At 49.3% G+C, this 21,087-nt stretch overlaps 1 protein-coding gene across 8 annotated transcripts in view; it reads right to left on the bottom strand.

The window, feature by feature from the left end:
* The window catches only part of TMEM40 (transmembrane protein 40), a 48,795-nt gene that overhangs the window by 15,935 nt on the left and 11,773 nt on the right, over positions 1-21,087 (bottom strand). For 5 of the 8 annotated variants that reach the window (XM_067043403.1, XM_067043405.1, XM_067043402.1 and 2 more), the window contains exons 3-4: positions 3,705-3,776; positions 2,936-3,037 (exon numbers count right to left, since the gene is read on the bottom strand). In XM_067043403.1, coding sequence (XP_066899504.1) covers positions 2,936-3,037; positions 3,705-3,776 — 174 coding nt within the window. Of the gene's footprint in view, positions 1-2,935; positions 3,038-3,704; positions 3,777-18,966; positions 19,190-21,087 lie in introns of those variants that run through there. The other 3 variants (XM_067043407.1, XM_059076133.2, XM_067043406.1) reach the window with 3 other exon arrangements.

Raw genomic sequence — 21,087 nt, 5'->3', positions numbered from 1 at the left:
AAGCCCTGGTCTGGGAAGATCTCACACGCCGCAGAGCAACTAAGCCCATGCACCACAACTACTGAATCTGTGCTCTAGAGCCCACGTGCCGCAACTACTGAGCCCGTGTGCCACAACTACTGAAGCCCTCACACCTAGAGCCCGTGCACTGCAATGAAGAGTAGTCCCCGCTCGCCGCAATTAGGGAAAGCCCGAGGGCAGCAACGAAGACCCAACGCAGCCAAAAATAAATAAATACATAAATGTATTTATTTATTTAAAAAAAAAATCTTCACACGGACATGCTCAGGCCCACTGAGAAATTCAACCATCAGCCAAGTGGGAAAAGGAGAAATGGTGAGACCTACTGCCTACCGGGTGAGCTGCCCCTGCAGGGGAGACCAGCCCCCATCTCTGCCAACATTTTCCAGTTACTCAGGGGTGCTGGTCCTCATTGCTGCTCTTTGCAGGGAACAAACAAACACAAGCTGTGGGAGAACCTCAGCCTGGATCGAGCCTGGAATACATCATTCTGGTGTCAGTTCTCAAAATCTAGTTTACGTGAGGAATGTGGTCTGGGGGAAGAATTCTGCTTTGAGGGGTAGGGGACAGGACCTGCCATGAACTTTCGGTGTGACCTTAAGACAAATCACTTACTATGTTCAATTTGGCTTTCACTAAGATAAGACAATTTGCTATGAAGTATCGTGTTATTGAGGTGCTTTCCCTCCTGCCCAGTATGGGGGCTGCATCAACTCTGTGATGCCACTATCGCCACGCTGACTCTGGGTTTTCTCGTGCTCTGTCTCCCACCCGGAATGCCCTTCCCACTTGCTCCCTGATCCTGGAGCTTTCCTGTAGGGCTTTTCCAGCTGCCCCAGCTCACACGCATCTTACCCACCCTCCTCTGGGGTTTTTATAGCATCAACTGTCTGTGCTTCAAACAATGGGCATGAGGGTCCCTGCTGGTGCCCATCCCTCCAACCACCTTGAGCTCCTGAAGGATGAGGCCTGGGTATCACTGTCCTAAGGCTGCCCCGCCTGGAGCAGGAGCTTGATTAAGCCTTGAAGAATGACCGCGTTGTTTGCACTCTTGGATTGGTCAGCATTCTGGGGTTTCAGGCCTAGGAGTTTCTGGCTTCAGGTCCAGAGGACTCCTTTTTCCTCAGGATGACCAAGAGGGCCCCAGCAGTCCTGATGTCCCTCAGCAGGCTTGGGGACCTCCTGGTCTATCATGGATACATTTTTTAATTATGGGAAACCAAGTTAACTGTGCTTAAAAATCAGTGCGGGAAAAAAAAAAAAATCAGTGCACATGTGATCTCAACTAGGCACAGAAAAAGAGGTATCAGGAAGTACATCAAGATAACAACAGCAGGGGCTTCCCTGGTGGGGCAGTGGTTGAGAGTCCGCCTGCCGATGCAGGGGACACGGGTTCGTGCCCCGGTCTGGGAAGATCCCACATGCCACGGAGCAACTAGGCCCGTGAGCCACAACTACTGAGGCTACGTGTCTGGAGCCTGCGCTCCACAACAAGAGAGGCCATGATAGTGAGAGGTCCGTGCACCGCGATGAAGAGTGGCCCCCGCTTGCCGCAACTAGAGAAAGCCCTCGCACAGAAACGAAGACCCAACACAGCCAAACATAAATAAATAAATAAATAAATTTAAAAAAAAAAAATAAAAGTAGAGAGACATCCTGCCTCTTGTCATAGAATAATGTGGCAATTTGTAATCAAAGTCCAATTAGAGATGCTCATCCCTCTTAAACCCATTAAAGTGCTTGTGGGAGTCGGCATGTAGGACTTGATTTGTATGAAAAATTCAAAAAGTAAAGGCTTTTGTGCATCCGCTCATGAGCATGACACACTGGGGCGGGGGAGAATCTTAACAATAGCAGTTATTTTTAGAGCTATTACTATCTGATAGGTGCTAAGCCTTTGCTTAGAATGTAATCCTCACAGGTATCCTATGAGATAATAACTTTTGTTATCATCCCCAACTCATGCATGAGGACCCCAGGGCATACAGGTTTAAGCAATTTACCCAAGGACACTTAGCTAGTTAGTGGCAAAGAAAGGGTATGAACCTGCAGGCTGCTCGAATGGATACATGCACTGCCCCTGATTCCAAAGTGCTCCTATGAAACTTAAATGTTCCTTTACATGAGATGCAGTCACTTGAGGGGCTACTTGGGAAGCATGAGAAATAGCCGCTAAGATATTATGGAATAACATGGCAAAATGCTTAGGATAAGATAGCAAAAAAAATTATAAACCAAGGACAAAATTGTCTATACGGTAATTTTTTGTGGTTTTTTTTTGGCCACACTATGTGGCATATGGGATCTTAGTTCCCTGACCAGGCATCGAACACGTGTCCCCTGCAGTGGAAGCACAGATTCTAAACCACTGGACCACCAGGGAAGTCCCTATATGGTAGTTATAACTGTGTACAAGTTACATGTACAGAGAGGCGGGCTCTGGAAGGGAACATGGAAAAACAGAGCTGCAGTACTGAGGTGGGAGGTTCAGGAGACTGGTTTTTCTTTTTTCTCTTTTTCTTAACTTTTCTTTTTTTAAAATTTATTTTTTTGGCTGCGTTGGCTTTTCGTTGCTGTGAGCGGGCTTTCTCTAGCTGCGGCGAGCAGGGTCTACTCTTAGTTGCGGTGCACAGGCTTCTCATTGCGGTGGCTTCTCTTGTTGCAGCGCACGATCTTGAGGCGTGCGGGCTTCAGTCGTTGTGGCACGTGGGATCAGTAGTTGTAGCTTGAGGGCTTAGTTGCTCTGTGGCTTGTGAGATCTTCCCAGACCAGGGCTCGAACCTGTGTCCCCTGCATTGGCAGGCGGATTCTTAACCACTGCGCCACCAGGGAAGTCCAGGAGATTGGTTTTTCCATGTAAATGCTTGTCTTTAATATTTTAATATAGATTTATTTAATGAAATCATTGCTTTACCTGAGGAGGAGGATGAAGAGGAGGAAGACTTGCCTCTCTCATCTTGTTCTTGAGAATAGAGCTCAGCTTCCTGGTCTTGCTTGTGGAAATCTGTCTCTCCATCTGGGAGGCACACATAGGCAAGGATGAGTGTTTCCTGCCCTTCCCACCCCAGAGACCACCCAGGCCTCCCCAGGGGTCTACATGGATGTAGGGAGCCAGGAGTGGCTGGATTCGCTGGGACACTCTTCCCAAACCCCTAGGGCCAATGGAGATGCAGGAGACCAGGGCTCTCAGAGGTCTCAGAGGCTCTAGGAAGGCCAAAGGCAGACTTTTCTCTGAATGTGGAGCCCAGAGAGGGGAGTCTAAGCCTTCCATCCTTCCCAAGAGACCACTACACTGTGTAAAACAGCTGCCAATTTAAAATTCTCTGTAAATTACAGGGCAGGTGGGATCCGATGAAGCCCTAAACCTTCCCATTCCCCATTCTGGGGCCATGCAGGACCCTTCCTACCTTCTGAGGACTCTCCCTAGTGCCAGTCCAAGCCCCCAGAGCCTCTGAGATTTGGGGAGCAACTGAGGGTCCACACAGCTAGAGAGTACTGGGGAACAGACTGGACCAAGGCCACACATGTGCATGTGTGTAAAGTCACTACTTCTCTAGAGGTTTCAGCTGTAACTTGGGCCATTCATTGTGCCGCATGAGCTGAGCAGGGTCTTCTGTTCCACCTACGGCTGGACTTCACCTCCCATGTCGCTTTGCCCAGAGGGTCAGAGAGAGCAAACATACGGTCTAGATCTTCTGATTCTCCGTGGACTTGACTGTGGTCTTGAAGTGATCCTGAAGTCTCCATGGCCTTCCCTGGAGGAATAACAATAGTAATTAATATTACCTTAGTTAATATCTTTAATATATAAAGAGCTTGGCAAATAAATAAGAAAAATATAAATATCCAATATTCAAAGGCACAAGAACAATTTATGAAAAAAGAAATACACAGTCAGGGAAATTTGAATAATGATCACCTTCTGATACTGTTAAGAGCTTATTTTTTTAAAAAGAGACTTTAGTTTTTACAGCAGTTCTAGGTTCACAGCAAAATTGAGTGGAAGGTACAAAGGTTGCCCATATATCCCCTGCTCCTAAACGTGCATAGCCTCCCCTGTTATCAACATCCTCCATTAGAGAATTTATTTTTTCAGGTGTGATATTTATATTGTTATATTTATTTAAAGTATTCTTAAATTTAGAGATAAATACTGCAATGTTTATGATGAAATTATATGATGTCTGGGACATGCTTCAAAATAATCTGATTATTTGAATAAGGGAGTTGGAAGGCATAGGTGGGGGTCCAAATATAACAAACATGACCATGAGTTAATAATTGTTGGAGCTATAACAAAATATAAATAGTAGTTATCTCTGAGTGGTAGTATTATGGGTATTTTTAGTTTCTTATTTTTACTTTGCATTTTCTAAATTGTTAGCAGTATTGCTTTTTTTCTTTTCCTTGTTTTTTGTTTTTCCATTATAGTTTATTACAAGATATTGAGTATAGTTCTCTGTGCTATACAGTAAATCCTTGTTATTTATCTATTTTGTATATGGTGGTGTGCATCTGTTAATCCCATACTCCCAATTTATCTCTCCCCCCATTTCCCCTTTGGTCACTGTAAGTTTGTTTTCTATGTCAGTATTTCTTTTGTTATAATAAAATAACCAATAATTTTTCATTACTTAAAAATGTAATATGCCACCTCATACCAGTACAGTACTTAACAGTTTACAAAGGGCTTATGTGTCTGTAATTAATTCCACCTGAGCCTGATCACAAACCAGTCTGTTAGGAATTGGAATTAATTCCTTCACACCTGAATCGTAGTTTCTAGACAACAAAACTTCCCAAAAGATTGTTTCACTTGACTCTTACAATAACCCTGCAAGGTAAATTTTATCATCCCCTTTTTATAGAGGAGGAAACTGAGGCTCAAAGAGATGAAGAGATTTGCATGAATTGGGACTCCAGAACCCACATTCTGTTTAATGTACCCCAAACATTGGTCTGGAGCACAAAACTGCTCAAAGTCAAGCCCTGCTGGCATGGCTGTCAGGATTATAGATGCAAACGGTAAAGTGAGGGCAGGAAGCAGGCACTTGAAGGTGCAGAACGACGTCTGGGAATCTGTCCCTTCAGGACACCATACTCTGTGCTTCCCTGAAATTCTGAGTGCGAGCTAGTGGTAACTCGAAGCCGGCCTTCAGATGAGGCCATGAGAAGGCCATAAATGTGTGGCCGTGGAAAATCTAAACAGCTAACCTCAGTGAGCTGGTGCCCTCCTCTGGGGAAAATACACGGGGCTGCCATGGTTGGGCTGCCTTGATTTTAGCTGGGCACATGGCCCCCAGCTAAAGACTGTATTTCCCAGCGTCCCTTGAAGCTAGGCGTGGCCTTGGGACCATGTGACTCACATTCCTGCCAACAGACCGTGAATGAAGGGGATCTGCGTGGTGGTGAGCTGACAGATGTTCTAGGGTTCTGGGGGAAAAAGTGTACACATACACAGATATGTCCGTTGTAAATTTTACTGATGTAAAGAACGTATGGGGGGATAAATTAGGAATTTGGGATTAACAGATACACACCACTATACATAAAATACATAAACAACAAGGACCTAATGATTAGCACAGGGAACTATATTTGATATCTTGTAATAACCTATAATAGAAAAGAATCTGAAAAAGAATACTTATATATGTATATGTATAACTGAATCACTTTGCTGTACACCTGAAACATTGTAAATCAACTATACTTCAATAAAAAATAATAATAGGGCTTCACTGGTGGCGCAGTGGTTGAGAGTCCGCCTGCCGATGCAGGGGACACGGGTTGGTGACCCGGTCCGGGAAGATCTCACATGCCACGGAGCGGCTGGGCCTGTGACCCACGGCCGCTGAGCCTGCGCGTCCGGAGCCTGTGCTCCGCAACGGGAGAGGCCGCAACAGTGAGAGAGGCCCGCGTACCACAATAAAAAAAAAATTTTTTAAAAACAATGTATAGCACAGTTACAAAAAATAAAAATACAGTCCTCTTTATTGTGAATTTCATACACCTCTAGCTTCAGTGTGACTTGGAATTTCTGCAAAATCTACTATCAGTTTTTACAAATCTATCACCAACAATAGTGTCACAAAATCGAACTACAAATAAATGCTCAATCTCTACCAAATTCAGAAAAGCTGCTCACATCATGGATGAACAAGAGCACTGCTGACGTGAATGTTGGCTGATAACTTCTTTCATGTTAACAAGTAAGATGAAAGGGAAACAACAAATGCCTTTGTCATCATAGTTTGTCAGTGATATAAACACTCCAGGGAATCCCTGAGCAACAAGGCAAAGCAACCTGAGCCCTGAAAGGCCTCACGCACAAAGCCGTCTGCGCACCTGGACCTGTCTCTGGTCAGCTATGTGCACAGGAAATGAGCTTCTCTCTTATGTAATCCCAGGAATTTGGTCTCTGTTACAGCATCTCAGCCATGCTGTGCAGGCTTCGTTCTGAAGGACCCCCCGCCATTTCTTCTCCTCCCAGCTCTGAGACTAAGGCCTTAACTCCAAGAGGAGGTAGATTCACTCCTCTCTAGCAAGTTTAGACCTCGGTTCCCAACCTCAACACTCCCCACGTTTGGGACCAATGATCCTTTGCCGGTGTATGCATTGTAAGGTGTTTAGCGGCCTCCCCACTGGATGCAGGTAACAGCCCCCCCAGTTGTTGTGACAATCAAAAATGTCACCAGACGTTTCCAAATGTCTCCCGGGGGCAAAAATCACCCCTACTTGGGAACCACTGGTCTAGAGAATCTACTCTTTTTTCAAAATTTTAACTTAATTAAACATTTTTATTGAGGTATAATGCTCATATAACATTATATTAGTTTCAAGGGTACAACATGATGATTCAATATTTGTATATGTTGCAAAATGATCACCACAGTAGTCTAGTTGGCATCTGTCACCATACATAGCTACAACATTGTTTTTCTTGTGATGACAACTTTTAAGGTCTGTTCTCTTAGCAACTTTGAAATATGCAGTACAGTATTATGAACTATAGTCACCATGCTGTACATTACATGCCCAGGACTTTTTTATTGTGTAACTAGAAGTTTGTACCTTTTGACCCCCTTCACCTATTTCGCCCACCCCCAACCCCCCATCTCTGGCAACCACCAATCTCTTCTCTGTATCTATGAGTTTGCGGGGGTTTTGTTTGTTTTTAGTAGAGAATCTACTCTTAATCCACCACAAGACCAAGACATTGACAAGGTAGCATCCCTCCCCGTGCCTCAGAGCTGGATTGCCTGGCTGTGAATCCGATCTGACACTTCTAGCTGTGGGATTCTGGGCCAGTCACTTAACCTCTTATGTGCCTCAGGTTTCCCACCTGTAAAATGGGGACAATGATAGTGTTTACCTCATAGTATTGTTGTGAAAATGGCATGCCTTAAAATCCATGAAGCACTCAGAACAATGCCTGGTACAGAGCAAAGGTTGAACAAATGCCAGCTGAGATGATGATCATTATTATGACCGGGTGCGGCAACAAGACAGCATATGCTTTGGGGTGAGACTGCCCAGGGTCCAACCCCACTTCCGTCACCTGTGCACGAGATGACCTTGGCAGGCAGGACACAGGCCCCTTCTCCAAGCTCTAGTTACCTCAATTGTGAACTGGCGATGGCAGCACCTTAGAGAAGAAAGATGGCCAGTGCCTGCCCACAGGAGGGCTTGGTGAGTTCCCTCTTCTACAGACCTCCTATGACCCTCGGACATGCGGGGTCCAGCCCCAGCCCCACCCATCTCCCATCTCCTAGGGCCCAGGCTCCATTACCCCTTTCTAGAATAAAAATTCCTATTTCTCAGGGCAGAATTCAGCTAAGCATTAGGAGGTCACTAGCCAATAAAATGAATCTATATCCAGGTATGAATGACTTATGACCACAAGCTTTCAGGGCACATTTACATTTTGAAAAGGTCTCTTTGTTCATAGCAGGTGTCCAGTATATCTCACTGGCTGAGATCATCTCTCATGGTGGAATTTCAGGTGGAGTGGAGGAAGAGACTTAGAGCCGTACAGGGGCAAGAGAGCTGCTGGCTGACAGCAAAAACACCGACAGTTCGCCAAGCTCGTCCTACCTCTTTCCTGCTCTAGCTGTCTCGGTCACGTGGCAGCCCCTGGTGACATTCAGCATTTTCAAGCTTCCAGACTTCCACCCATGCCATTCTTCCTGGTTACCAAAATTGTATCTGACTTTCCAGGCACCGCGCAAATACCACCTCTTTCATGAAGCCCTCTGCTGGTTGTCTAACCAGTACCCACCCTCCTTACCCCCACTCCTGATTCCTTCTCCCCCCTCCGTCACCCCTGGACTTCCTTCTTGTGAGCAAAACTGAATTTTGTTCTTCCATATCATATCAAGTAGATACTTGTTTTCCTAGCTAGGATTGGCCATGTGATCCAGTTTTGGCCAAAAAGAAGTGAGAAGCCTGATGGGGTTCTGGGAAGGAGTTTTGCTTCTCCTGACCAAAGAGGCCAAGAGTGTTGGTGCTGTGTCTTGCCTCTCCTTTCTTTCTTGAACATGAATGTGACGGCAGGAGCTACAGTGGCCATCTTGTGATAGTGAGGAAAAGCCAAAGCAAATGCAGGGTCACTGAGCTGATGAGCCCTTGACAGCAGCTGCCTGCTTTCTTGTTATTTAATAAACCCCACTTTGTTTAAACCTCTATAGTCAGGATTCTCGGCATTTGTAGCTGAACACAATTCTGACTGATACACCTTCCCTCCCCTACCTTCATACATTAATTGGGAACCTACTGTGTGCTAGCACTGGGGATACCGTGGTGAAGAATTTGCAGCCCTGTCCTCAATGACTTTCATGGTAGACCCGGGGGGTAGTCCCATGGGAGCCAAGGGGCCAAATCAGACCAGAGTCAGTCAGGGAAAGTTCCTGAAGGAGGGAACGCTGCGGGTGAGTTTGGAAGGGCCAGAGGAGCCGTGTGCAAAGGCACAGAGGCGAGGGGCCTTGGCCCACATGGGAGACAGTTGGCACGAAGCAACTCTAAAGAAGGATGGGATGTGGGGGAGGCCCAGAGGGCACATTGCTCTCCTGAGCCTTCATCAGCTGTGCCTTGTTTCAGACTCTTCCTTCTTGAGGGAGGAGCCTTGTTGCACAACTGCCGGGGCCACTGTTCCTTGTTCACCTTCAGATCTCCAATCAGAGCCCGGCAGAGGGTCTGACACACCCAGGGTGAGTCTCCTCCACTAGATCACTAACCAGCCAGGGTAGGGACCATGACTGATTCATCTGTGTCACCTGTGCCCTGCACAGGGCCTGGCAGAAAGCAAAAATGATGATACTGATGATGATGAAGACAATAACAAGTAAGTGCTTCCTATCTACCAGGCGAGGATCTGAGCACATGACACATGTGCCTCACCACAACTCTGTCAGAGCTCACTGTGGTTGTGCCCGTTTTACAGGTAAGAACATTGAGGCACAGAGAGGCAAGGAAACTTGCCCAAGGCCAGAGAGCTACTTAGTGGTTGAGCAAGGGTAGTTGCTCAGTCCTTGTTGATGCTGGCACCTCTTCCCAGGCCTCTGTCATTAGCACCAGGAAAGAAGCCACCAACAGTCATCGAGTGTTATGCAAATGATTCTGACTTGGCTTCTGTTTAGTTCTGGAGGCCTGAGCAAGTGTCCCCAGAGCCCAGGGAACCTCCTCGGGCAGTTTTTCAGCACACTGATCCATCAGGAGGGGAAACAGAACTATCATAGAGGCAGGACCTGAGGTAGCCCTGTTTCTCCTTTTAATGTCCTTGCCTCATCCTCCTCCACCCATATGTCTGCTGTAAGAAAGGATAAACAGAATTGTAAAACTTTTAAACTCTAAGATCAACATGTAGGGCAATGCTTAAGACAAAAGGACAGCGCATCAGGCAGAGGGAGTGCCGTGAGAGGCTTCTGAAAATTCAAGTTCACAGCATGTGACCTCCTTTGAGCCAAGATGGAGCATGGAATTCAGACAGGAGAAGTGAAGACAGAAGAAAGCAGAGAGAGGAAGGAGCACATGGCACAATCCCCGCGATCTTATTTCACCCTTGCAAGTCTTATTTTACACAGAAAGAAACTGAGGTTCACAGAGACAAGTGACTTGTCCAGGGTCTCCCAGCTTACAGATGGACTCGAATCCATCTCCTGCCCTAACAGAGAACCCTGGTTCCCTGGCCCTGGTTAGAGGCCCGTAGGCCTCCCTCTTTCAGGTGCCCCCCCCACCCCACCATCTGAGGCTGTTCCTACAAGGAAATGCAATGCTTAGCGCTTTTCTCCAAAAAGCCCAGCCCTGCTGAGTCACCTGTGGTGCCAGGGCCGCTGCACCCACAGCCTTTGCCAAACTGGATTTCCACTTCAGTTCAGCCCAGATTTCCTAAGCTCCTGCTATTACAAGGGCCTGGGTCCGAGGTGAGAGAGATAGTAGGGGACGCCAGGCCACCACAGCCTCACAGAGATTTCCCCGCTCAGCACGCTGGATCCTCATGCTAACCAGGCAGGAAGCAGGGTGGCGATCGGTGTCCTAGTCTACAGAAGGGGAAACTGAGCAATGGAGAAGAACTTGCACAGGATCGCACAGCGATTCAGGGGCAAGGCTGGCTCCAGAACCCTGCCTCCTGATTCAGGGGCTGCCTATCTTTCTCGGGTGTCCCACCTTGGAGGAGGGGGCTTACTAAGATTGAGTTGGATTTTAACGTGTGGCCAAAGTGGGTTGAAGGTTTGGTGGAGGGGGTGGGTGGCAGGGGGCTGGAGAACGGGTAGGAACCCCGTGAGGCTGGGGATTCATCCAGGGCTTTGAACGCTTGGCTCATGGCTAACTTTCCCCACAGGTGGACTGAAACTTCACCCCTGAGGGCCACCAGTGCTGCTCCAGCTCAGTTAAACACTCCCAGGGCAGGAAATGGGATGGGAGGTTCTGGGAACAGAAACAGCAGCTAAGAGGGGGACAGAGACGACAGAGGGGTGGACACTTACTGATTTTGCCCACCTGGCATCGAAGCCCCTTCTGGTGACTGCAGCAAAGGAGAAAGTCAGAGCCCTGGATAATCTCCAGCTTCCCAAGCCACCCCAAACAAGCATGCGCCCTAATTCCAAGCACATCCTTGTCAGGCAGACACTGCTCCAGGACAACCGTATGGAGGGGTGACTGCCCTCCACCCAGGCTAGACCCTCAGCTTCTCCCTCCCGGGAATGGGACTTGTGACGTGAGTGACACAAAGCCCTCAATCTGTGGGCGCTGGTCTCCCCTGAGACAGGGCCCTCTTGTTTCTGCTCCTGGGCACCGCCTTCTCTGCGGTCTGGCTCCTCAGAAGTTCCCTCTGTTCTGTGAGACCTCCACATCCTCCCAAGAAAGTCCTGTTAGGGTAGCCTGTGGTGGTTTCTCTTACTTGTAACCAAAGCATTTGAGATGAGACGAACGTGGGGGGAGGGGCTCTGAGAGAGTAGGCAGAGCAAAGCGGGGCTCGCTGGGCAGGCCAGTCCACAGCTTTCACTCCGGCCCCCAGGGCGGGATGGGCAGGGCCCCTGAGGCCCCCCACCGCATTCGAGGTGTTCTGTCTCAACTCCAGGGGCTGGGGAGCTCCCAGTTTTCCCCAGCACTGTAACTGCCCAAGCCAGTGGTCCTGCAGATCTTGCTCTGGAGGCCTGTACACTTGCTGAGGACAGAGACCATCTTGGAGCTGCTCCAGCTCCTCACTGGTTTTCTATTTCTTCTGTAACAAATTCCCACAAACTTAGTGGCTTAAAGCAACACCTGTATAGTACCTCACAGTTCTGTAGGTTAGAAGTCCAACACTGGTTCACGGGGCCAAAATCAAGGCGTCAGCAGGGCTGCCTTCCTTCCTGCTCTACGGGAAATCCGTTTCCTTGCTGCTGCTTTTTCTCCTTCCCCTTTCCCTCCCCCTCCTTCTTCATTTCCTTGCATTGTCCAGCTTCTAGAGGCCACCCACATTCCTTGGCTTGTGGCCCCTTCCTCCATTTTCAAAGCCAGCACTGTCAGGTCAAGTCCTCACACTACACTGTTCTGCCCTCTTCTGCTACTCTCTTCCACATTTAAGGACCCTGTGATGACCCTGGCCCCACCCAGATCACCCCGGATCACCCTGTATGTGACGGCCAGCGGACGAGCAACCTTAATTCCATGTGCAATCTTCATTCCCCTCTGCTGCGTAACCTAACAGAGTCACAGTTTCCAGAGATCAGGACACAGGCACCTCTGGGGGCTATCACTCTGCTTCTCACAGTCTCTCCACCGCAGTGCCTGCCTCAGCCCGGAGCCCTCAGATGCTGACCATCTTCCTTCCTAACTTCTCTGACTCTACCACCCTCCTGGGCCCCCAAGCTCCAAAGGCAGGAAGGAGGGAGGCTCCTCCCTCCACAGCCAGCCAAAGCCCAAGCCTGTCCCATCTTCCCTTCAAGAGGAGCTGGGTTCTCTACTCCCACTGACTCCCTCCCAAGACATCCTACAAGGGGACTGAGGGTTTGGGACTTGGTCATAACTGTGTTCCTGTGCCTGTTCCTTTGCTGCCAGGCTCTACTCAGCTTCTATAAAATGGTGTGTTAATATCTATCCTCCAGAGTGTTGCGGGGATAAAAGGATATCGTGCCCACAACAAGCCTAGAATACTGGCAACTTAATAAATGAGAGCTTCCCCTTCCTTTCCCATGCTCAATGCCTCTCAAATTTGGGTAATGGTCAGATGTCCTTGGGAGCACTGTTGACAGGGCAGATGCCCAGGACTCTCTCACTCAGAGCGTCTGGCGTGCAGAGCAAGGTTAGGGTTAGGGTGTGGCGCAGGGAAATCTGTACTGTTAACAAAGACACCACATGCTAGGCAGAGTGTGGTGCACCCAGGCCGCCAGAAACTCTCCCCTGAGTGTTACAACAGTGTCCCAACAGGCTTGTCTGCCTCTGGCCTCCCGCCTGCAAACATGTTGCTGGACTGCCCTGGGCTTCAGTTCCCACACACGGAGAAGCTGGGCTGCACCCTGCAAGGTTCTTCCAGCTCTGACGTTCTAGGATACTAAAGCTCTGGTCCTGTTAAAGCATTCACGGTTCATCTACTCAATCAGCAAAGGCGCTCAGGGTTGATGTGACCCATGGGAGAGCCCAGAAGAGCATGTTCTAACAGTAAGATACATACAGTATCTTAAAAGTGGATTTTATGTTCAAAGAAGTTTGGGCAACTCTGCTTTCCATAGGCTCCCCCCCTTGGAGCTGCATGAAGTGCAAGTTGTACATTAAAGGCTCTGAGAAGGCCTGCAGGATAGAAAGCTCTTTCACTCTACTTAATCCAATCCTTCCCCAAACTACACAAGAGCTTAGTCCCTTTCCCCAGAATGTGGTTCAATGTCTTTTGGTACAGCTTTGGGAAATGCCATCTGCTTCAATCCCTGCTGTGCCTGGGGCCTGTCTTTTTGTCCGAGAATCCAGGCCTGGGCACTCTCACTGCCCCTTCTGGACACTGCCAGCTTCCCGGGTCCAGAGTTCCTCCACCCGTCAAGCAGGACAGTTGGGGAGGGGAATGAATCAGAAACAGACCCTGGGAAGCCAGAGGGATGGAACAGAAACCGTCTTTTCAGAGCTCCAGATCCCAAAGTATGAGTGCGAAGTCCTCTGGGCACCCTCAGGGCAGGGTCTGGGAGGAAACAGAGTTAGCTGCTGTGAGACAGAGGGCCTGGCCGGGCCCTGCCACCAAGCCTTGGGCACATCGCTTCCCTCCTCTAGGTCCTTTTTCTCATCTATGAGTCAAAGAATAGTGTCACTCACCAAGGGTTCTGGAGCTCACCTGGGGCTGTGGACAGGACAGTACATAGTAAAATGACATGCTATTAGCCAACACTCTGTACTGAGAGGTATCTTGATTGAGTCACTCCAGCAGTGGGGTCTGAGAGAGCGCACTCCAAATCGTGCCTCATCACTTTACTTCCCAGCTCGGTGACTTTGGGCAAATAACTTTACCACTCTGAGCCTCAGTTTCCCTGTCTGTAAAATAGGGATTGTGTCACTATCTTGCAGCGTCACTGTGAGGATTCAGATAAAATGGACTTAGATTCTGGACTCCCTGTGATTAGGAATCGTGTTTTTCTTGCTACTATATTCTAGCCCCTGGCTTAGAGAAAGTGCTTCAGAAAAAGAAGCCATAAAGTGCTGGATTTAAGAGCTCAGAGAAATAATGTTACGCCAGCAGTGTCTTAGCATCTCCCCCTTCCCTTTATAAGATCCTCCGCTTGCTCCCGTCCCTCTTCTCTTCGGCACGCTACACCTCCCGCCTCAGACTCACCTCCCCGCCTCACCCCACTCCCCAGGCTTGGCCCTCTCTCTGTTTCCCCAAGCTTGAATTCCGCAGAGTTACAGCCAGGAGATCAAGGCTGAGGCCCAGAGGGAGAAAGGGGCTTCCCCACAGGCCACAGAGCAAAGGATCTGAGGCTGAAGTCCAAGCACAAGGGGAACCTCACAGAGGAAAAGAATGACGACGCCACTGTTCCCACCTCCTCAGCCGTTTGTCTCGAGTCCATCCAGGCAAGTTAATGGTGGGATAACAACCCAAACTGCTCAGCCAGCTGCCCACAAGCTGGACGGACCTGTCACGAATCTGGGTGAACCCCGTGGCCACAGCACTTCCAAGGATGCAGCTAGGGCCTGAGAAGTGGGGATGGCACCGAAAGAAGAAGGTAAAAGGGACAAAATCAAGTCTGTGCCGAAGGAGGATGGGTGGGCCCAGCGTGGAGGCTGTTCATACAGAAAGACCTAGGATTTTAAAAACACTCTCTGAAAGATAAGTACATGTTAGCACAAGCATCTGACTGGACTCTAGCACATAGGAGGTACATAACCAATGTCTGTTAAAGTGCAATAGCAGTCAACAAGGTGATAGAGCAACAAAGCAAAGCTAACACAGCCTTAGGTCATATTAACAGAAGCACAGAGTGTACAGTGAGGAAGGTGACCTATACCTCACCAGCTCCTATCCTAGGCTCGATCCTAGGTCCTGAACAGAACAGAGTCTGGACAAACCAAGATAACCCAGAGGATGTGCGTGGTACGGAGACCACATCCAAGAGAAGCGGCCGGAGGAGCAGGGTGCTCAGCCTAGGGATGAGCACTGCATGAACAGACCTGGTCTCTGTCCCCAGGTCTCCACAGGGCTCCTCCAGGACAGGACGACCAGGTGGGACTGTGAGCCCAGAGGGAGGGGTTGGGACCTCGGGGAGTCACCAGGGCAGATGCCAGCTCAGTATGTAAAGGAATTCTCTAAAAATGAGAGCTGCTTTGAGTGGTCACGAGCACCCTGCCATGAGAGGTGGCAAGCGAAGGTGTGGCAGAGGTGGGCTTAGATGTCCTTAGCTCAGAACCTATTAGTCTCTCAAATAATAATCTCCAAAGCACAGGAGGAAAATATTAGTTCATTATTTCTACTTAAGTTTTAGCTAAAAGTAGTTAAGAGTACATAGTTCAACCCTGATGTGCACCCTTGGCCATATGTCAGACACCCAATGCCACGTCCATTAAGTGGGGTCCCCAGAGGCCAGAGGCAGCCCACAGTGCAGACAGGTTTGCTATGCCTATGTCGTCTGTTCCTTTACATTCAGCCTGCTGCTGTATACTGTAGTGTCCTGGTGGCGGGTTAGGTGGAGCTGAGGATCAAACAACACAGCTTTAACTGAATCAATCCCTGTAGTGTGGACAAGTGGCTTCTAAAAGTCCCTGCCAAGAAACCGTGGATGGAGATAACGCTAATCGAGAAAGTACAAGCCAGCGACAGGAAAAGTGTAGGACAAACCCACCACTGCTCCTAGTTCAAGTCCTACAACAGCTACCCTAACGTTGAAAACAACAAAGAATGGCATCTCACATACACATTATTGCTGATCGAAATCATAGTAAGAAAACTCCTTGAAAGGTGGACTTGTATCCACTACTGTTGGTGATGAAATTCACTCCAAATATATACTGGGCCTTGAGACATTAGTTAACGGTCACAGTACTTGTATATAATTTCTAAATCCATATATATATATATATATATATATATATATATATACACACACATATATATACATATATAAAATGTTGTGGGTGCCTAAACATTTTTCTTTTTTAAAAAAAATTTTATTAATTAATTAATTTATTTTTGGCTGTGTTGGGTCTTCGTTTCTGTGCAAGGGCTTTCTCTAGTTGCAGCGAGAGGGGGCCACTCTTCATCGTGGTGCGCAGGCCTCTCACTGTCGCGGCCTCTCTTGTAGCGGAGCAGGCTCAGTAGTTGTGGCTCACGGGCCTAGTTGCTCCACGGCATGTGGGATCTTTCCAGACCAGGGCTCGAACCCGTGTCCCCTGCATTGGCAGGCAGATTCTCAACCACTGTGCCACCAGGGAAGCCCTAAACATTTTTCTTGAGCAGAGAGTGACATCAAAAAGTGTGACGAACACTGCTCCAGATTCTTAGACCCAGCTAGACACTAGAGGATGCTATTCCCTGTTTAGGTTTGGGGGTCTAATCAGATTTGTTTCGGATTTAGAGACGAAGAAAAACCAGGAGGGAGTGTGCTCCTCAATAAACTTTTTTGAGGCCCCCAAAATGTCTGAAGAGGAATGGGAAGAAACCAAAAACTCTGAAAAGAATTTTCCCTAGCTCTGACTCCCCAAGGTGGGTGTCTCATTAAACAGCCAGTGTCAGGCCAGGCTCCTCTTTCTCATCCTGTCATGCCAGTTTCTCTCTGTCTCTGTCTCTTCTCTCTCTCTTTTCCATATTTTTCTCTTGGTCTCTCGCTTCCCCCACCCTCCTCTCTTTCACACACACACACACACACACACACACACACACACACACACAACTGACAACAGCAAAAACCAGAAAGAAGGCACCCAGTGAAAGAGAAAGAGCTTTCTGGCTCTTGAATTATCAGACAGACCTGGACTCAGTTCCCAGCTCTACCCACCACTGACAGTGAGATCACTGCAAGTCTCATGCATTCTGGGAGCCTCAGAATCCTCCCCTGGAATGGGCACGCCTACAGCTCAACAATAATATGACATCCCAATTTTAAAATGGCCAAAGGATTTCAACAGACATTTCTCTTCAAGAAGATGTACAAATGGTCGAGAGCACATGGAAAGTTGCTCAGCATCATTAGTCATTACGGAAATGCACTCAAAACCACAATGAGATACCACTTCATATGTGCTAGGATGGCTAAAATAAGAAATACTGACAATAACAAGTTCTGAAGAGGACGTGGAAAATTTGGAGACTTAGCATATTGCCCAGTGGGAATGTAAAATGGTGCAGCCGCTTTGGAAAGCAGTTTGAGCTCCTTACAACGTTAAACATAGTTTCACCATAAGACCTAGCAAGTCCTCGGTATTATACCCAAGAGAACTGACAGCCTGTGTCCACACAAAGACTTGCACATGAATGTTCACAGCAGCGTTATTCACAATAGCCAAAAGGTGGAAACAACCCAAGTGTCCATCAACTGACGGATGGATAAACAAGATGTGATATAATCATACAGTACAATATTATTCACGCAAACGGAGGGATGGAGTGCTGACACACGCTAAAACATGCATAGACCTTGAAAACATTATGCTAAGTGAAAGGAGCCAGTCAGAAGAGATCCCCTATTGTATGACTGCATTTACATGAATTGTCCAGAATAATCAGATCCATAGAGACAGAAAGTGGATTAGCGGTTGCCTGGGAGAAGGGGATATGGTGAGTGACTGCTAAAGGGTATGGGGTTTATTGGGGGAGGATAAAAATGTTCTAAATTGGACAGTGGTGATGGTTCACAACTTGGTGAATCAACTGAAAACCACAGGCTTGTACACTTTAAAAGGGTGAACTTTATGGCATGTGAATGATATCTCCATAAGGTTATTATTTTTTTTTTTAAAAAAAGACAACTTCCCACATACAGCTGTTATGAAAGTGAAATAAGCGGTCCCTGCTCCTGGCATGTGGCCAGCGTGTGGGAGGTGTCTCCCCAAGAAGGTGGCCTGGTGAGGCTTTCAAGGCACAGGGAGGGACCCTAGGCTTTGAGAGGGCTGCACCAAGTTCTGGGAGATCCAGAGACAGGAGAGGGGTTCGTTACTACAGATCCGCTTGGCTTGGACTCCGAATAGGACAAACACACACTCCTGACTTCAGTTTTCTCTCAGTTTCTAAACAAACCAGGTCAAAATGATAAGCACAAGCCCATAATCTTTCTTGTCCCCCATAAAAGGGAAATGGGTTGGCTTCCGGCCCAAAGGCTGCCTCTGAGGAGAGAAGCCGGCATGCTCTGAGCACAGGTGGGTCCTCCCGACTCGGGATGCCGGCCTGGGGGACCGGGGCGGCTGGGGACCCCCTCTAAGGCCGCACCCTCCACCCCGTGAGTCTCTGACTTCAGCGGGTCTCCCCCCCGCCCCCAGCTCTCTGTTCAGCACTTTTTCCCCAGAGATGCCTTTGAGCCCGAGGCCAGGGAAGCTTCTGGCGGGAACAGGAGGGCGGCTGCCTTCACTCGCCCGTCAAAGCGCAGAGGCCGGGCGTCTGTGAGGAAGCACCCTCCAAAGCTGTGAGTCCCACGAGGGCAGAGTGGGAGAAGCCTTCCGAAGCTAGGGGGACCCTTCACCTCACGAATGGGAAAGCTGACGTCGTAGGGTTTTCTGAAGGCCCCGCAGAAAGTCAGCGACAGAACCGCGGTGGCTCACCTGCGGGGGAGGGGCACGGGCTGGCTGGAGGCTCACAGCACCCGTGGAGAACTTCACCCTCCCCTGATTTTCCAGAGATGGAGACACAGGCGCTCACCCAGCTGGGAAGCCACTGAACTGGGACTCAAACCCAGGCCCGCTGGTAGCCACAAAATGTGAGGCTTGTTGAAGAGCCTGTTTCTCCCCAGTTCTCTTAAAAATCACCCCCACCCCGCCTCTCACGCTCCGCGCGTCCCTTACCTGTGTTCCCGAGGCCGGTGTGGGCTGGAGGTTAGCGGCGCTCGGACTCTTGAGGCGGGCGGGGCGGGGCCGGGCGGAGGGCAGAGAGGCGGGGCCGCGCCCGTGACAGACAGGGGCGGGACGTGACGTCGCCCAGGGCCCCAAGCTCACCCGCCCACGCGCCCACGCTCAGCCGGGGGGCCCTCCTTTCTGCGGTGCTGTAGGCGCCTCGGCCTTCCCGTCTGACTTGACTCCTCCCCGGATGTGCCAGGAGGGCAGATGGGGCGGCTGCAGCCCCCGACCCGCCCCGGGCCGGGGCCATGCCCTCTGACTTCAGGGGTGTTTACGTGGGGGCAGTCGTACCACCCTGAGTGTGCCAGGCTCTGGGTGGGGAGGAGGTGGCGTGTCCCAGATGCTCCCCAACCCCCTGGGTGAGGCCGACTCAGGGCCCAGCCATGTGGGCCAACCGGATCCTCCCCCAGAGCAGTGAGGTGGGGCCGGCAGCAGAAGAGGAGGCCCTGGGGCTCAGGGCTGGGTGGGGGGACTCCTGTGGGTGGGACTGGCATTGCCCTCTCCTGGTGAGGAAACTGGGCAAAGGCTAGAACATCCACTGCCTTGTGGATCCCAACAGGGTAGGGGGTGGGCACTGACCTCTCAAAGCTGAGGCCGGGGCCCTCACTCACCTCTCAAACACTCCGCAAGCAGGACAGTAAACAAGTCCTACACTGCCCTGGGGAGCACCCTGAGGGAGACAGGGCACGACAGCCCCCATGAGGGCAAGGCCCAGGGAGCTGTAGGTTCCCAGGAGGGCTTCCTGGAAGAGGAGTCATCTAAGCTCAGGAGTCGTCCTTCGAGTCATCCTGGACCCTTTGCTCTCTCATACTCTGGTTCTGACCTATCTGGAAAAGCTTGTTGTCCCCACCTTCAACATATTCTGAATCCAGCCTCTTCGTTCCATCTGCTTGGCAACCACCCTGGTCTGGCCACCACATCACTAGTCTCTATGCTCCTGTCTGTTCTCATCATGGCAACCAGAGGGATCTGGTTAAAACTCAAGTCAGCTCATGTCCCTCCTCTGCTCAGCACCCTTCCAGGGTTCACGCCTCACTCACTCCAGTTACACAGCCCTGTATGATGTGCCACTACTAACTCCTTGCTCTCTCTGATCTTGATTTCTATGACTTCCCCTCTCACTCCACCCCAGCCACCCAGAAATGTGCCCCAAACACTCCAGTCAGGCTTCCTCCTCAGGGCCTTTGCACTGGCTGTTCCCTCTACCTAGAATGCTTTTCCCTAGACAGCCGCCTGGCTCCTTCCCTCACTTTTTCAGGTCTCTCTACTCAAATGTCACCTTCTCCAAGAAGCCTTCCCTGACACCCTGTATACAGTAGTAACCACCTGCACCACCTTTCCCTCGCATCCTGCTTTACTGCTCACTGACACACTGTATAGTTTCTTGTTATGCATATCTCCCTCTTATGTATCTGTTTGTTCCAGGATCTGGACAGTGTCCAACACATAGTAGGTGCTCAATAAATTTTGTTGAATGAATGAGTGACCTGAAAGGGTAGCCCAAGATGCATTCCAAGGGTATTTGAGGCAGAGGGAACCAAGTGTGGAAAGGTTTAGAGGTAACAGGCACTACTGTGTTGAGGATCTGTGAATAATTCAGTACAGCAGGAGAGTGGGGGGCTTGGGGGCTGGAGGAGGGGAGAAGGGAAAGCAAGAGAGGCCTCAGAAGCCAGACCAGGGAGGCCGGACCTTATCATGAGGGTGATAGGGACACGATCAAATCTTATGTTTCAGGCAATGATTTGGCTGCCGTACTGTGGATTGGCAGGCAAGACAAGACGGGCAGGAACCTGGTAAGCGTGAGCCGTGGCAGGGCAGATGAGGACTAGAGACAGGGTCACTGCACTGTCCAAAACAGTAGCCACCAGCCACATGTGGTTATGGAGCCCTCGAAATGTGCTGGTCAGAATTGAGGTGTACCGTAAGTGTAAAATACACACTGGATTTCCAAGTCTTGGCACGAAAAAAAGAATACACAATAGCTCCTTAATAATTTTTGAATTGATCATCTGTTAAAAATATAATATTTGAATATAGCTGGGTTAAAGTATATTATTAAAATTAGTTTCA

This window comes from Kogia breviceps, chromosome 10, assembly GCF_026419965.1.
Source record: "Kogia breviceps isolate mKogBre1 chromosome 10, mKogBre1 haplotype 1, whole genome shotgun sequence".
In the NCBI taxonomy this organism is placed as follows: Eukaryota; Metazoa; Chordata; class Mammalia; order Artiodactyla; family Physeteridae; genus Kogia; species Kogia breviceps.
Note: the sequence above shows the minus strand (reverse complement) of the source record. Positions and strands in the feature narration are given on the sequence as shown.